Source organism: Carassius gibelio, chromosome A19, assembly GCF_023724105.1.
Source record: "Carassius gibelio isolate Cgi1373 ecotype wild population from Czech Republic chromosome A19, carGib1.2-hapl.c, whole genome shotgun sequence".
Taxonomy (NCBI): domain Eukaryota; kingdom Metazoa; phylum Chordata; class Actinopteri; order Cypriniformes; family Cyprinidae; genus Carassius; species Carassius gibelio.
The window spans coordinates 14,339,781-14,358,554 of NC_068389.1; the positions used below are offsets into that span (position 1 = coordinate 14,339,781).

Sequence of the window (18,774 nt, forward strand, 5' to 3'; positions counted from 1 at the left end):
AGACACAAGTAAAGGCACCAGTCCCACGACAGCCCATCTCTTACCTTGATACTGAGCACTGAAGCCTTTCAGTTTGTGGTTTCCATCGGATGTGAAGTGGAGTCTCAGCCAGTTCTTGCTGCTGATGATGGGTGATGGCAGGTGTGGACCAGTAAACCTGTAATGTTGAAGAGAAGACAGGATTTATTAAGTGTAGTTCACTTTCTTCTCTCTTTCTCTGTGGAACACTAAAAGAAAGCATGCAGTTACAAAGAACCGAGGCTTTCAAGCTTCAACAAAGCAACATATAAGTGGTCCATGTGACTCATACGCTATATTCAAAGAAATCTGAAGCCATTCCATAACTTATCGTGAAGAACGGACCAGACAGAAGGTTATTTTTCAAAGCTCGAAAGCTTTAGGCCCTTTCACTGTAATTACACCTAGCAACCATCAGTCCTCAGAACTTCTCCTGTTGTGTTTTTAGAAGAAGAAACACAGTCATAAGGGTTTAAAACCACAAGAGGGTGAGTAAATGATGATATAACTCCACTTTGGAGAAAACTATTATTTTAACCTAGAGAAGAAAATAAAAATTCAAGTACAAGCATATTTCACAACCACATGGAGTCTAACAATTTAAAACTGTGCAAGTAAACCAACACCACGTCAACAAAACAAACATAGACAGACATAAAACACCCTAGTTTCAAAGTAATTAGCATGCAATCGTTCACATGTGAAAAAGAGCCATACAAACAAATTAGCATTTGTATTTCCCCACCTTGTATTGCTCAATAACAACCCACCTGCCCTAAGCTTAGATGTAACAATGCTCAGGTCTTGGGATTGTCAGAATTAGTGTTAATTACTCAGAAAAGACAGACACAGTAGGACAGCTTTTTTATTGTAGAGAGCATTAATCACATAAGCTGAGAAGAAAACAAAGTTGTCTGCCTAAGAAACATAAGCTTATTCTTCCCGTATTTTCCAAACGTCAGATTTGGCTCAATAAGCTCTACAAACAGAAAGAAAGACAGACCTAAAGAGGCAGGGAGAGACAAAGAAACATGTATTGGGAGGAACAGTTTTTTGGAGCTTAGTCCAGCATATCTGATGCAATAATATATTTTTTAACAACTTCATCTCAGAACAACCAAGCCCACCAGCGCTGAGCGAAGGGGATAAAAATGGGTCTGAGTCACTAGCACTATAGCTCTTTTTGCAGACGAAATCATAAATATTTAATCAACTGCATGCAATATGTGTGTCTGCTGCTTATGACGTAATGGCTTAGACACTGATTTTTAATATATTTCTCTCACAAGCCATCAGTGACACAAAACAGTTTGTGAATTACAAACCACCAATATAATGGCTATAATGATTTGGCAAGGAATATAAGGAACATGCAGACCCTGATTAGATGAAAACCAACGGATTTTTATTTAATTATCTGCATAATCTTAAGTAAGTCATAATGCAATGTCATAGAAACATATGCATATGACAAGTTATTTCTGATGATTGTGAATGCAGCACATTAAATTCATTCACTCGTCAGTTCAGGTTCACGACCAGCAACTCTTTACCTCCACACTGAAGCCAAATACGATTGCCAATATAAACATATCAATCTAACATTCCCTTGTCTATGTGTTTTTAGTCAATGTCTATTAGTCTTGAAGACATCTATATGCTATGTCTACTCCTAAATGCATCCTGTCTATCACTACCTGTAACCACACTAGCCATTTTCAACTCATTAAGAACAAAATAAATAAATATAAAGGCCTAAATTAAATCTGTTCATCATATAGGTTCATATGTCTTCATAAAACCTGAATTAAACTGATTGGTCCATATGGATTTGTTTTGCAATGCCTTAATGTACCTTCAAAGTTTTGGTCACCTGGACTTTCAATGGAGGGACAAAAATGCTCAAAATAGATTATTTGTGTTGCAAAGAATAACTTAAAAGTTAATTGGGTTTGTAGTGAGATATAAATGAGTAAATGGCAGAATTTTGGGGAATAAAAAATCGATACGCTGTGATATTCATGCCCATTATTGGATGATTCACAGTTTATAATTCCACACACATACGACAAGACCCCCCAAACCACTTTATTTACCCTATAATAGCAAAGAGGCTGAAAGCTGAAAGAGCTTTTTCATTACAGATGAGCCAAATTGAGCCACATTGTGTTGAAGATGGCAAACCCAGAGAACTGGCGCAGAGCAAAACGTTTCCTTTTCAAGCACATCTCACAAGAAAATGCCATCCTTCTGACAGGCCAAATATGTGCTTTGCCTGTTTTTCATTTTCCTGCTCAACAAAGACAGTGGTGGAGGAAACACATTGAGTCTAATCGGAGTGAATAAGTCGGCTCACAGTGTTGTAGTGAGAGTAGATTTTCTCAAATGGCAGGCGCGTGGACCTGTTGTAGTGTCAAAGCTTGAAGCCCAAGGGTGTAATCATGGAGAATGAAGTGTACCACAGCACTACTGATGCATCGGTGCCTGTCATAATGCTGTGATGCTAAAGCAGCAGGGAATCACATAGTCCTATTTTAACACACATTAGCGCAGTTGGGGCTCATTAACTGAAACAGGCCCAGTGCTCTCATGGGACACAGGAACAAGACTGACAGAACATCTTCATCAGTCATCTAGGGGATTGGCCAACTCGTTCTCCTAGGACAATTCAGTTCCACTGCGCTGAAACTTCAAGAGAAGGACATATTAGTAGGATTTACAGCTATGATCATGAACTTGATGTGAACCTCCACCCTGAATACACAAACACTATCACATTTAAATAAAGAAGTAAATTAATAAAGATACCATTCACTATAACTCTCTCTCATATATATATATATATATATATATATATATATATATATATATATATATATATATATATTTCAAATGATTATTTCTTTTAATTTTGATGATTATAACTGACAACTAAGGAAAATTCCTTACATTGGTGGTTTGTAGCCCGATCCCTAACTAAACTTTGTGTTCCTAATACAGTTGACAGTTAAACAGTGACACCCAATATATTGTTAAAACCATCTTCACAACAACTGATGGGCATAAAGATGGAGACAACAAGATAAATGCCCTCCACAAAATCAATCACCTACAGGGCCACCTTTATTGAAATTAGTTATCATCCTCTCAAGCACATTATTTATTTATTTATTACTTATTTATTTTTTTCCCAATTCTCGAACCACTTCTTCCTTTGAGGCCTGCTGGAATAATGAAAGTGGCGTTGACTTCTGACTACTTGTCACATGACATCAAACTTGATTTACGATGGCAACCACCAGACAGTTTAAGTGAGTCCCTGTGCAGATTGCATCTTTTATCGTGTTATTGCCAGCTTTTGTTCCGATATAGACCCTTTTACAGTTGGTAAACAAGGTGACGTATTTGTGTGGGCGGGGCTTAGCTGGAGGCAGAAAGATTCCCCTCAGCACTTGAACAAACGGTAGCTAGCAAGTTTTCTTAGCTTGTTTTTTTTAACAATTGCTGGGGAAAATCTGAATATATCTGCTTTATCTGAATATTTAAGGTCACTCACTGTCCGGGACCATGATAATTATTTGAAAAAGTTAACCTTAAAGGACGGAACCAGATTGGTCGACCCGTACACAATCACTCATTGGATGGAAGATCTGACAGGATTACCTCCGATTGAGTTGCCTGACACCGAGCGTGTATAGTAAAGAGAAACTGAGGGTATATAAATCCTTAGATTAAATAAAGAGTGACATTACAGTAAATTATTATTAAGATGTAAATATTTTCTAGAAAAAAAAATTCTGAAGACTGCAAATTAATTATAAACTTTCTGTATTTATTCTTTCTTACCATGTTCTTAAATTCCGGTCACAATTAATCACAACAATGTATATAAAATGTTCTCCGTCGATTCTGGCAACCAACAACACAACAAGATGACATTTTTACGCTCCTTGAGTAGCCGACCCTGTGTTGGTTTGTATTAGCTGCCTCCAGTTTTCCGTTTGTTTTGCCTCCAGCTAGCGCCGTGACGTACCTCTGACGTCCGCGCAAAAGGGGTCTATAGATATCCCACTCTGGAACAGGTGGATATACATGGATCACATCGAGCTTCTGTTTCCACACATTAAGATGGATTCACATCTATCTGTTATTAATCTATAATTCATTACTTTTCTCATTCACTTTCTGAGAGCAAGATCTCAAGATATTTTCCACAATAAAAATAGTTTAGCATTGTCTGAACTGTTGTTTTTCGCAGTATAGAACTATGATTTGTAAAACAGCTGCAGAAGCTTTGTTGAAATATTAAATACACTCTTCATAATCATATTTTAAAATGAGTGTGTTGACTGATCCTTAGCCAAGATTTTTCTCTAACACAGGAAAAATATATTTTTCATAATTACATCCAATTAAACCAAAGCTGAGGAAACCATGTCAAAATGTTTTAATCTTTCCAGATTATACTAAAACAAACAGAATTCTTACAAAGTGAAGCTCCACTGCAGAAGTCGAGAAACAGACTGGAAGTATGTGATTTTTTATTTTTTTTTAATTATAAAATATTGTAGAACTGTCTCTCTCTCTCTCTCACACACACACACACACACGCACACACACACACACACACACACACACACACACACACGTGTACCAAAAACTTGAGGTATAAAATTATGACAATAAACTAACTGATCCTTTGTAAGTAAATAAACACATCTTGACATTGCAAGACAACAGCAATGAAAATAAAACCAACATATAGTACAACAATGCAATAAGTATATTATTGCTCTATAAATGCTCTTGCATGTTGTATGCTCGTAGTTTCTTTTGTGTTATGAACTGATATAGGCAACAGCTTACGCCACTGCACTTATGCAATCAATTGAAGAGCATGTGCTACGAGCACAGTATGATGGATGACAAGACAAGAAAATGTGTTTTTACTGACATATGGCCTGACATAATCTCATCTGACCGCAGTTCTACAGATGCTCCCTTGTCACTTGTACTATTTCCATGCTCGTTTGACTAGCATCTGGTGCTGAGGCGAAGTTGGAGTGTGCCTCTAGAAAGTCTGCCATTTGATGTGGTCATAAAGGCAATCTGCATCTAAATAAAAGCAATTATTGTCCAGAAAAAAAAAAGAGGCAGAAGCAGCAGTTGTGAGTGGGATGACCAACCCTAGCTCTGCCCCTGTGTGAAATGTTTTAATGCGTTAAACAGAAAAAGAATTGCATGTGTTAACGCATTAATTTTGACAGCACTAATAGATAGATAAAATCTAAATAATGGATATACAGTAATAGATAAATTGCCCACACAGAAGCCGTCTCATTCATTACATAACCATTTTACAATTTAATTAAATAAAAATAAAAATTTTGGCTATAATACACAGTACTCAAAAAATAAATACAGTACTCAAAATTAAATTTTTACTATCAGAAGACAATTTTAAGTAAAATGCAACCATTACCATAAATAAATCATTAAAGTATTTGATTGACAGTGGACATTTTTTTGAAAATGAGACATGATGACCTTTATCCCATTCCCATTCATATTCACACAGATTTAATTATTTCACAGGTGCCTCGTTGGAGCTGATAAACTCAAAGGCAGGCCTGGAAATATCCCAGATCAATCTGACACCAGACAGGAAATACTACAGTGGTAACTTGAAAGTGCACTCATGGACATGAGTTAAAAGCCAGAACTGCACAATGAGATTATATGTATAATTAAGTTTACCAGGGAGACTTACTTTCACCGTAAGTGAAGCTACATACACAAAACATGAGTATATAAGTAGTGAAGATGATGGCGCAAGTCAAGCACATAAAACACACTTCCCCCATTGTTTCCCCACACCCGTAATCTTTTTAAAGAACCACTCTCATTCTTTTTCTCGCATGTCCATCCCGCAATGCAGCAATTGAGATGTCTATTTGAGTTAAAAAGCAATTCAAGCTCAAGTCACCCCCATTAACGTATAGTGATTATCCCAGGGAATGAATCAGGATCGTGTAAGTAACAGAACGGGGGTGGTATCGGAAATGTCATTATAGATTACAGCACTCATAAATATGCTATTAGGGCAAGCTGAAAAGAGCCTGATGACCCTGGCGTCACCCCGTCTCACTCTTTTATTTCCTTTCTTTTTTTAAGAGAAACAATTTGCACCTGGCAAAGAGGTCTGAAAGTCAAACATGGACTAATGGAAGACGCTTTAAGGGCATCACTGCAAGTCCAATACCCTTTTCCACCCTCGTTCTTAGTATTAGATTTTTGCTCAGACGTGCCTCAAGAGTGCAGCTTCAAATGAGTTCTTGATCCCCATCCAATGAACTTCCTAGATTAATCGAAAATTTCTATAGCATCGGAGTGGGGAATTCAAGGGCACAGGACTCTTATGGACATCGAGTCGGCACTCAGTTTATCGTCTCAATATCAATACATGGTTAAAACTAAAAAAAAAGGGAGATTTTAACGAGCCAGATGGCCTAACAACAACGATTCTGTTTCTCGCTGGTCAAACAGAAGGGTTGAAAATGTGGCGAGATGTGATTAAGTTCTTTATGTACTATGATCCCTCCATTTGCTGTCCGTGTTTGATGGCAGACTGCAGTGGTCTGCGGTGGTAGAGGTTGATTTTGGGATCTGTGGCACTGCACAGTGCCTGTCTCACACACAGTGGCGGCTTAATTGCAGATACTTAAGCAGATCAATCACTCCGCTGTTTTATATTCTGCTCAGGCCCAGTGGCTGAGCATGGGTCAGGGTGACTTTAAAGCTCCAAAGTTCCAGTATTTTAATGACTATGAATCATAAGAGAGCGAGAGAGAGTGAGAGGTGAGTGTGGAAAGAGTGTGCTCTAGTTCTGAAGTGACAAAACAAATCAGACTCCCAACCACTGAGTCCAGAGCTGGGAATTAGGGCTCGGGAAACAAGAGAATTTGGCATTGGGCAAAAGCTTTGACCTTCATGTGGTTTATTCCTGCTGCCTGTGGACTGCTATTAGATTCACGTAGAGTCTTCAAAGTCTCTCCTGTTGAGTTTACCAATCACCAATCACATTTATGGCCTTCAGTGAATGATTACAGGTTAAAAGAAGAGTTGGAATTGTGGCAATGAAAGCTGAAGAAAAAAACTAAATATAATATTTGATCCCCTACTGATTTTGTAAATTTGCCCACTTACAAAGAAATGAAGGGACTGTAATTTTTACGGTAGGTTAATTATAATAGATAGAATAGCCACCCCCCCCCCAAAAAAAAAGCCAGAAAAAACACATTATATAAAGGTTATAGATTGGTTTGCATTTCAGTGAGTGAAATAAGAATTTGATCCCCTACCGAACAGCAAGAATTATGGCTCCCAGAGACTGATTATGTGCCCAAATGAAACACAGATTATTCCTGCCACTTTAAGAGGTCACTCCTAATGTCAGCTCGTTATGTGTATAAAAATAACCTGTCCACACAATCTGTGTCTTCCATTCCAACCTCTCCCACCATCATGGGAAAGACCAAAGAGCTGTCAAAGGATGTAAGATAAAACACTGTAGATCTGCATTGGCCTGGAATTCCGCAGGTTACTTTTCATGTCCATGGGAGGATTTTGTTGCGAAAAACCTGGAAACCCTTCTCAGATGAATGCGGAGCTTCAAAAGCTCATGCTTGCAGGCATACCGGTGTTACGGTGATCCTGTTAATGACGTCACACATGACTTCTAAACGCAATTTTTAACTGCCACATTTCTATTCACGATCATTCTGGTAGCACATGAAGGAACCATTAGTTAAAAAAGGCAGAGATAATGGTAGCTTTAGCAACATAAGCCTTACAGAGAGCCAAGATGAGAACACTGAAGATGGGTCATGGATGGGTCTTCCAGCATGACAATGACCCAAAACACTGTACATTACAGTAGCTGTGCAAACTGTGTAAGGGTAACATATTTTTTTAATGAAAAAAAAAAAAAAAAAAACATATCACATGTGGTTGAAAGAGAAAACATGTGGGGGAGGAGTCTGAGAGAGTTTGGAGAGGAACTGATTTCTATTGCACCATCATCCATTATTCATGAGATGCCCTTTGGCTCCACAGCACAGTATTGTTAAATCTTGAGTAGGCTTTTCTTTCTTTCTTTTTTCTATTTTTTTTTTTCACCTTATTTTCTTTTTACAGAAAATACAATATAGACCCTGATTGAAAGAAATTGCCCTCTGGATGGAGCAGGCCTGGCCTCAAACTTTTTTTTTTTCATCGATCATTTCTACATCCTATGGTTATTGTCTGTCTCTTATCTCTTCCTAAAACATGGCGCATAAAGCTATAAACATACAGACGTACATCATAAGTAGAGATGAATTGATATGGCCAACCTGATCAATCATGTAATATTTGTCCTTTTTTTTGTCTCATTAACAGAAGGGTTAGATCTCTCTATCAGTTACAAAATCAACCAACATCCTCATTAATGGAAATGGATTTTATTTTCTTCTTTTTTTTCTACCCAAAAATGAAAATGTCTTTTCTATTCAGTTACAAAGGACTCTGGATCTCTAAAGCTTTTAAAGGTTTAATATTTTTCCAAAAGATCTGACTAAAAAGCTCTCTCTCTATGTGTGTGTTTGTGTGTGTGTGTGTGCTCTTGTTTTTGTGTCATATCAGGACACAACTCTGTATAATGACATGGGTATGACACAGGTATTACAAGGAGAGGGTGACTTATGTGGACATAACCCACGTCCCCATGACGCCTATGGGATGTCCCCACTTTTCACAAAAACAAACGCGCATGTGTGTGTGTGTGTGTGTGTGTGTGTGTTTGAAACTGAAACCCAAAACCAACCCTGTTGCATCTTTATGACTTTATCTTCTATTCTCTCTTATTACCAAGTTCTACAAGAGCTAGCATTTAACAAGCACACGCTAGCCCTCTGCTTTTAAGAGATATTTAAAGGATAATCGTAAAAGTCCTTCTGCTATGAGATAAAGTGTGATTGCATGATAAAATGTTTTCTTTTATCTTCCAAAAGTAAATATAAAAATAGCTTTCTATCATTTTAAACCATAATTTTGAATTGTAAAATTCTATAAATATGATAAAAATGTTTTTTTCTTGAATGATTGTGCACATCATCTATTATACCAAGAAACTGAATTCCCTCTTTTATTTTGTTGCCTTTACATGGCAATGAAGCCTGGGCAAACTGAACAAAATATGAGAGTTAATGAAATCTGTGATTGAGTTATTAAAGCAACACACTGTTGCACTGCTTAACAACATGTATTAACACTCTTTTTTGTTCAAGAAATGACACAAGATGGCTTAGAGAAAAAAAAAAAAAACACCCACTGAACACAGTATTTCTAAAATTAACACAAATAAATCAGACATTTACAGGAAAATATCTGAACGTGTAAGAAATCAAAATACTCTGTTATACTCATCTTCGAATGAGATATCTATTAGTGATGCATGGGTCATCTCTTAACCTGTGGACCCCACAGGTTACCCGCAGGTCGGATTGGGGAGGGTAAAGAAATTGTCACTTTATTTCCATGGCGAGTTGGGATGGGTCATTAAAAAAAAAAAAAAAAAAAATCCATAAATGATGAAGTGATTGGAGATTTTCAAATCAGATCAGATCGACGATACATAATATTATCGTGCCTGGGTGGAGCAAGAGAGAGAGAGAGAGACTCTTTGTTCTTGTCATAGCATAACTATTTGGTGTTTTAAACCACGCAGGTGCACGGGAGAGAGAGAGAGAGAGAGAGAGAGAGAGCCTATGGAATTACCAATAATAAAAAAAATATATATATACTTTCAAACATACTTATAAACTAATGTTAAATATAGAAATACTGTATTTAAAACAGCTAGTTCATATACTGTATAAAGGAGTTGGTCACAACTGTCATATCTTGCGTTCTGTGACAAATTTGCCGCATCTAGGCATGGAAGTTATCAGTCTAAATGTTCTGCAAAATCAGTCAACGGTGAAAATCAATAGTAGATTTAAATTAAAGTCTAGCAGTTTAACACTAATATTGGACATAAACGAAAATGTTAAATATAAAGTATTCAAAACAGGTGTTTCAACATGTGTTTGGAGTAAAGTTGAATTGAATGGATGCATCAGTCATACAGCGCTCCGAACCACGCGCCTCATGACGAGACCAATGCACCGCCACAGAAACAAGAATGAGATGAATTCTAACATTAAACTCAGTTAGTGAGGGCTCGTTTAAAATATTGCACATATATTTGCCATTCAGATTACTTGTTAAAGTGCAATGTCTATAGAATGTCTATATAAAAAAAAAAAAATATATATATATTATGCAACAGCAAAAATGACCTTATTCCACATGTGCCTTTGCTAAGTTTAATAATAATAATAATAATAAAAATTAAGGTTACAGAAACCATAAATAACAAGTATTTATTTATCTACCTCACCATAATCACCAAATTTACTTGGATTTGTAGGTGGGGGTGGGGGGGGGGGGGGTGAAATGCTATTTCATGCATACTGAGTTTTTGTTCCAAAAACACTCCTTCCGGTTTGCCACAAGTTTCGGAAAGTTTTTTTCGAGTATGGCTCTGTGTGACGTTAGAAGGAGCGGAATTTCGTTATATGGGTCCTAAGGGCACTTCTCCCGGAAGAGCGCGCGCTCCCGTATAGCAGAGCAATTCACTGATCAGAGCGAGGTGAAATGTCACAAAATAAGTGTTTTTGGTTGCCAGGGCAAGACAACCCTGCACAGATTACCAAAAAAAAAAAAAGAAACAGCATTAAGGGACCAGTGGATGGAGTTTATTTTTACAGAGCATCAACGGAGTTGTGCAAGTGTTTTTGTTTGTTCCCTGCATTTCGAAGATGCTTGTTTTACAAACAAGGCCCAGTTTGACGCCGGATTTGCATATCGTTTATTTCTTAAGGATAATGCAGTCCCAACTAAAAAGGGTCACGATCGTGTGTTGGAACCACAGGCGGTGAGTAAAACTGCTTCAAATATCTCTGTGTTGTTAACTAAGCTATCGGCGCGTAAGCACATCAAGTAAACAACATGCGATGTTGTCATCAAACTGCACTTTCCACATGTACATCTTAAAAAAAAACAATAATAAATTTCAATACATGCCACATAGAGACGTCCTGCTGTAGTCGTTGCTGCCACTGCTCTTGTTCAATTTCAGCCTCTGGATCTGATTCTGGACCATAAATATACGTCTGAATCTGACTGTTAGCCATGGTTTGTTTTGGATGATGGTTTTTCCCTCACGTTAATGTCACAGCTTCCACAGGCTCTCAATGCAAAAGCTTACTCGCGCTCATGATTCTTTAGCTCCGCCCACACGTCACACCTCCAGCCGCTCGTGTTTTTCTGGGAAAAAACGGTACAGACTATCTTTCTCTTATAAATATAATAAAACTAAAGACTTTTGGAGTTATGAAGGATGCAGTAGTACTCTATAGGTACTCAAGATTAACAGGATATTGAGTGAAAACGAGCATTTCACCCCCCCCCTTTAACTGAAAAAAAAAACAAATTAGCTTCCAAGGTCACTTGTGAATGCAGCTGTGTAATTGAGCTTTCCCAGAGGATCCATAAAAGAGGGCCATAAAAAGGAGCCATTGCTATTTTACCATAAATAACAAAATCACAACGGTGTGGGCTTGACAGGACAGTGTGTTCACACGTTTGTGTGTCGGTAAGAGGGTGTGGTGAGGGAATATGAATCTGCTTTATATATTAATATATACATAGGAATATAACATTTCTGGTTAATCACAGCTCATTCATATATGTTCAATACATCATCATGGCATCATTACATATCTCTACTCCCACTGTACTAATCTTAACTAACCATACACAGACATGATCAAACTTATACAAATATACAGACATTGTTCATTCAGACATTATTAATTCATAACTTATTCTGGAAGGATGGTATAGCATTATGTTTTGTCTAGTGAAGATTCAAGATACTTGAAGATTTAAGCAAAGATGCTAAAGGAGTATGCAATAAATTTTAAATCAACTGAAAATTCAAACTAACAAAAGCAAAGCAAAGCAAAAAAAAAAAAAAAAAAAAAAAAAAACATCCAGATAATATGTGAATTCAATGTCAGAGTCAAAGTCTGCAATTCACTTGTTTCTACAATTTTTTTTTTTTTTTTTTTTTGCATTTACATTTACATTTGCATGATTCAATACATCCGCTGTCAAAGAATTTTGCCTGTGGACACTTACACCATTCATAATCTTGAAATAAATGTGCTGCACATTTATTTCTGACTGAAACTAATTCTCCCACTGTGCCTCTTCTATTTACAGTGACAGAATGGATCACAGGCATCAACTGTTTTTAATGCTAAACAGATCACAGCATTAAGGCATTAACATTCAGACCTACTTTTATGTCCTTCTGTGCTGCTGGTTAAGCAGGCAATACAAGTTTAATAGAGGACTCAATAGAGGCCTTCAGTAACCACTTTATTATTCAAATGACCTTGTAGGAAGATCTGGAGGTTAACAAGCATGCAAATACACACAAACTTTGACAGTGTTTCACCCTGAAGAGAGTAAAATGACTGTACTGGAGGGTTTACACAGTCATACTAATGTGTGGAGAAGCATTCAAGGTTTTCATTGTAACATATGACAATAAAAACCTTTCACTTTCAACTTTGATTAAAGCAAACATTGTTCCTCACCTCCAAAATATGAGTGGATTAAGAGAGAGAGAGAGAGAGAGAGGAATTTACACTTAGCCACTTCATGGATTTTTTATGAATGGATAGTTTTCAGATTGTGAAAAGATCAAGCAAAAATATTCTCCAAGATATATTTGAGACAAACAATGTTTTTAATAGACAACATTATCATTCCACATGGAATTACAACAGCATATGCACATTTGAATGGCAAACAACATGGATCTCTCTTTCTCTCTCTCTGTCTCTCTCTCTTTCTATATATATGTGTGTATATATATATATATATATATATATATATATATATATATATATATATATATATATATATATATATATATATATATATATATATATACTGTAAGTTCAATGGCGTATACACACACACACACACACACACACACACATTGCACAGCATAAATGAGTACACCGCCTCTAAAACTTAACAAATTCAGCAATTACTCTTTACTTAGAAGACATGTTAGGGTTCTTTGAAGATATAATGTTCCAATAAGCCTGCTTGCTCAGCTACCAAAGAAGAATGGCAAAATTATTCAGCAAAATAAGATTTTCTTATCAATGTGATACAAATTTGTGTTGCAAAAATGGGTTCACCCTCCTTCCCTTTAACTTTTCATTTAGTGATGAGCGAATTTTTGATAGAAAAACAGCAGGATAAATAACATGCACATGTCTCAGAGCCAGCAAAAGCTATAAAAAGAGTGCCACTTTATATCTCACACAATATGACACAGCTGCAGAAGTGACATGCATGCTTGTTGTCACCACTAGAATTACCTACTGTAGTCAAAGCAAAATAAATACATTTAACCTCTTCTAAGGCCCATATTTACAAAATAGAAACTTCTGGGAATCCATACTTTGGTCTCAAGAGACCAAGTCAATCATTTCAGATCCAAAAGCTTCCAACATGTTTTATTGTTGCTACAGGAGAAGTACAGTGAGAAGAGCTTGGTATCCACAGGGACGTTCAGTGGTAGTAAAGCTTTTATATAGAGATGAATGAGTGCTGAAGGTATGAGAGAGTTGTGCTTTATCAATGCTGGCATAAATTCACACACTACTGTGTGATGTAATAGAAAAACTTTACACAGAAGATGCTACCCTCTCCTCATCCCTTGCATCATTTGGCTTTTTTTGAGAAGGGTCTGGCTGCAGACTTGCACTTGCACTCTCAGACTTGCATTCTTAGACTTGCACTCTCAGACACTTGTGCTTCCGCTAGCGACGTCACTTGCAGTCTTTATTATTATTATTTTTTTCTATTTATTGATAACTTTTTGTTTGAATCTTTCAACATTTTACAACAGTAGCCAGGTGGTGAAGACAAGAAAAAAGAAACTAAATTACAATGTCACTTGCAATCGCTACTTGCATTCTCAGACTTGCACTCTAAGACACTTGTGCTTCCGCTAGCGACGTCACTTGCAGTCTTTATTTATTTAATGTATTTGTAATGTATTTGAGAGTAACTGGAGTAAAACCTTAAGCTTCTTCTGTGTTTTCGTCGCGGCGCTCGCCGCTGTTTTTTACTATCTTGAGAATTCAGAGATCGACGAGACTTTTCTGACCTGAATAATTTGTCACACTGTGCATGCGTGAAATGCGTAAAAAAATTGACTTAATTAACAGCAAACAACTAATTAACGTCGTTAATGCGCTATTTTTGACAGCCCTAATATATATATATATATATATATATATATATATATATATATATATATATATATACACACACACACACACACACACACACACATATATATATATATATTAGGGCTGTCAAATGATTAAAATTTTTAATCAAATTAATCAGAATTTTCAGTGGATTAATCATGATTAATCACTATTTGCCACTACACCTGAATCCTAACCATTTTTTTTCTGAAATGCATACCAAAAGATAAATAACAGGACACAGATACATAATTTTCATGTATTGTTTCATCATGTGGTTCTTTTTTTCTGAATTTCAAAAGTCTAACATTTATCAAATTTACCTGAGCACTATATCAAACCATACCATTTAACTACAGATAGTGTAAGAGTTTTAGGTGAACCAGTGGTTAAATATAGCCACATATCTATGAAATTATGGATAGAGAAACTCGAAAGAATGAACTCAGAAACAAAAACATGCTCCACCATCACATAAGCAGCACTCTGGGCACTCTTGTTTTTTGGAGGTGTTCATTTGCTCTGCCACAATACTTTAGGATCGATATTTTCACGTTCTGAAGGCTTCAAGTGCCAATAAAACCAAGTAAAAATGCATATGCTTTCCCAAACAGCTGTAATTTTCGCTGCATTGCATGTAGGCGTTCTGCGCATGCGCAGTGTGAAACACAGGACGCTATAACACAGTGATCCTCAAATCTGGCTCGCGAGATCCACTTTCCTGCGAAGTTTAGCTCTAACCCTAATCAAACACGCATGAGTTCGCTAATCAGTGTCTTTAGGATCATTAGTAAATCACAGGCAGGTGTGTTTAATTGGAGTCTGCGCTAAACTCTGCAGGAAACTCGCGAGCCAGATTTGAGGATCACTGCTATAACAGGAAGAAGAAGCTCCAGCATATCAACTACCAAAGTCATCTCTGTTTATCGAGCTTGGCATGAATGTATTTGAGAGTAAATGGGGTAAAACTTTAAGCTTCTTCGGTGTTTTCGTCGCGGCGCTCGCCGCTGTTTTTTACTATCTGGAGAATTCAGAGATCGACGAGACTTTCCTAACCTGAATAATTTGTCACACTGCGCATGCTTGAAATGTGTGTGTGTGTGTGTGTTCCTGGACCACAAAACCAGTCTTAATAAGACTTAAATTAGTCACTGGGGTATATTTTTAGCAACAGCCCAAAAAGCACTGTATGGGTCAAAATTTAAGATTTTTCTTTTATGCCAAAAATCATTAGAATATTGAGTAGAGATCATGTTCCATGAAAATATTTTGTAATTTTCCTACTGCAAATATATCAAAACTTTGATTAGTAATATGCATTGCTAAGGACTTCATTTGGACAACTTCAAAGTTGATTCACCCTCAGATAACAAATAGTTGTATCTAGGCCAAATATTGTCCTATCCTAACAAACCATACATCAATGGAAGTTTATTTATTCAGCTTTCAGACAATGTATAAATCTCAATTTCGGTAGTGGTCTGGGATGGGCGCCATCATGCAGCTCAACCAACTCACCATTTGGGGTGGGCGTAACACTGTGTCTACTCCAGCACTTTAGAATTCATTATTGATTAATCATGATTAAAGTCAATATACATTTTTCAATCTGCATTTTTTTATTGATTCATTAATTACAAAAAAATAAATAATAATAATAATAATAATAATAATTTTAAAATGTTTTAAATTTTATTTATTAAAAAAACATAAAAAGGCATCATTTAGTAAAAATTACATTTAATATGTATAATAAAAAAATAATAAAGTGCATTAAAAATAGCATCCACAACATTATCATCAACATCATAAAGAGTAGATTTTTTTTTGTAGAGACTTGTTTATTTATAATAATTACATATTAAATAAACTGCCAAACACATTAAGTGACCGAGTGTAACTACCACAATAGTAATAATTACACCACAATGTTACAAATGCCACATCAAATCCATAACAGTGCCCAAGTAAATCCACACAAAACCCTTATTCTGAACTGAAGACCCATTGAGCCTTTTGATGAATTGAGAATTATCTGAACAAATAAAGATTCTAGCAGTTCATGCACATTCTCCCTGTTTAACAGATTGTACCTGCAAAGCCAATGGCAAAGCATTTGACAATGTCAGCACAGAGCTTCCAGTCAATACCTCATAGTCACTCAAGAATGAATAAGAAATAGCGAGCAGAGAAAAATGTATTGTATGTTGTGTAACAGTGTTGCTCATATTTCATGCACATGTTAATGGTAAAATCCAATCTGCCAGGGCAGCAAACACACACACACACACACACACACACACACTTACCCTGGATAATAACTAAGACTGGGCTGCAAACCCATCTGTGGTTTCTTCTAACCACAAACAAGAGTGATTAGCCTATTTTCTACCCCATGGCTAGACATTTCAATTTTTTTTTAAAGTAATGTAGCTTCTCAGCAGTGAAACTATATTATTGATTGTGTAGTTCAGAGACAATGTTACATTGGATGTTACACAATTACCAAGTCCAAAGTGCCCATTATTTCAGCTATAAGGCCAAATAATAAGGTATAATAAGACTATACAGGTGAATCTCAATAAATTAGAATGTTGTGGAAAAGTTCATTTATTTCAGTAATACAACTCAAATTGTGAAACTCGTGTATTAAATAAATTCAGTGCAGTCTTTTGTTCTTTTAATTGTGTTTATTTTGGCTCAGATTTAAAAAAAAAAAACCCACCAACTCACAACAAATTAGAATATGGTCAATCAGCTAATCAACTCAAAACACCTGCTGACCAGCTTTTTGAATTTTTAATTTAATTTTTCAGCAGGATTTTCAGCAGTGCCACAAACTGATCACCTCCATTCTACGCCAAATTGAGGCAGTAATTAACCCTCTTATGAGGCATTTTCTCCTGATAACCCCCGAAGAGATCTTAAATTACACTTTCAGTTTTGACTGTAGAGATAAGAGCAATACATCAATCGAATCTGTAAAGGGTCTACTTTTTTGTATACAGACATAATAACAACAAAACTCTGTGCATTTATAAAATAAAGATAACAAACAAGGTGTGTTGTCTGCAGCCTTGGTCTTGGTATTAGAATGAACTGTAACTCAGTAAATACTCAACGAAGAGACATGAGAGGTGTATCTATAGAAAGCCTGACATGTCTACTTTTAAACTAATTTGCTTGCTGCTGAAAACAAATATTCTGTGATAAAGTAATCCATATGAAAACAACGCAATGTCCGTTTTTCACATTTCCCTTCATTATATCTAATCTCACCACGTCCACGCGCTGAATGCGCTATTGAGATTATAATGTTCCACTGAAATGCGCAGCTTGAATACCCCATACAACAGAAAACAAAGCAGTGACACTGTTCTTCAAGTTTTTTTATTTGACTGTTTGCTTCGCGATGAGAGGAATAAGACATCATTCACCCCAAAATGTGATGTTGATTACCTCAGGATTTGAGATTTGTATTTCCTCAGAAAAAAAGAATGAAGCTTTATTCAGCAGAGATCATAAACATGAGTAAGTCTCCATTTTTTTATTTATTTATATACTTGTACTAGTTTCCACATAACGTGTAAATAATTTACTAGACTTTTTCCAAACTATAATTCCTGACTTAATGTATAAACGTTATGACGTTTCAATAACAATATACACTACTATAACATTCAAAAGCTAGATGTAAATAATATAAATGTAACAAATAAATGCAAATGTAACAAATGTACTGTAACAAACAATGCCGTTCTTTCAATTTATCCCCCCAAAAAACGGATAAGTTATTCTCAGCCCTTTTCAATATTAATAATAATAATAATGATGATAATAATAATAAAAAAAAAATATATATATATATATATATATATATATATATATATATATATATATATATATATATATATATATATATATATATATATATATATATATAAATAACGTGCTGCGTTAACGTGAGACTCTTATCAGGCGATAAAAAAAAAATATCATCGTTAATCTATTCCCAAAGTTGGGTTGGGAGCTGGGTCTATACTAAGCAAGCTATGATGACTTTCACCTTAATATTTTATATAACCGACTGACAGAGGCCAGCCTAAAAAGATGCTCAGGACAGTTGACGGGCCACTGCTGCGCATCGTCACGAAAGCTTATCTTTTTCTCGTGTTTTTAAGCCTTACTGCTTGTCGATATAAAATTAAAGCATCCAAACACAAGACACGGAAAAACTGAACAGAGTAGCTGGTTACTTGCGCGCTGTGTTCGGTGCACACGCGGAGAGAGATCGAGAACCGCGTATCCA

The 18,774-nt window shown here is 36.1% G+C and overlaps 1 protein-coding gene across 1 annotated transcript in view; it reads right to left on the reverse strand.

The window, feature by feature from the left end:
• Positions 1-18,774, reverse strand: part of LOC127935277 (CUB and sushi domain-containing protein 2-like) — a 266,910-nt gene that overhangs the window by 137,675 nt on the left and 110,461 nt on the right. The window contains exon 6 of the mRNA XM_052532988.1: positions 45-157. Within this exon, the coding sequence (XP_052388948.1) occupies positions 45-157 (113 nt within the window). The remainder of the gene's footprint in view (positions 1-44; positions 158-18,774) is intronic.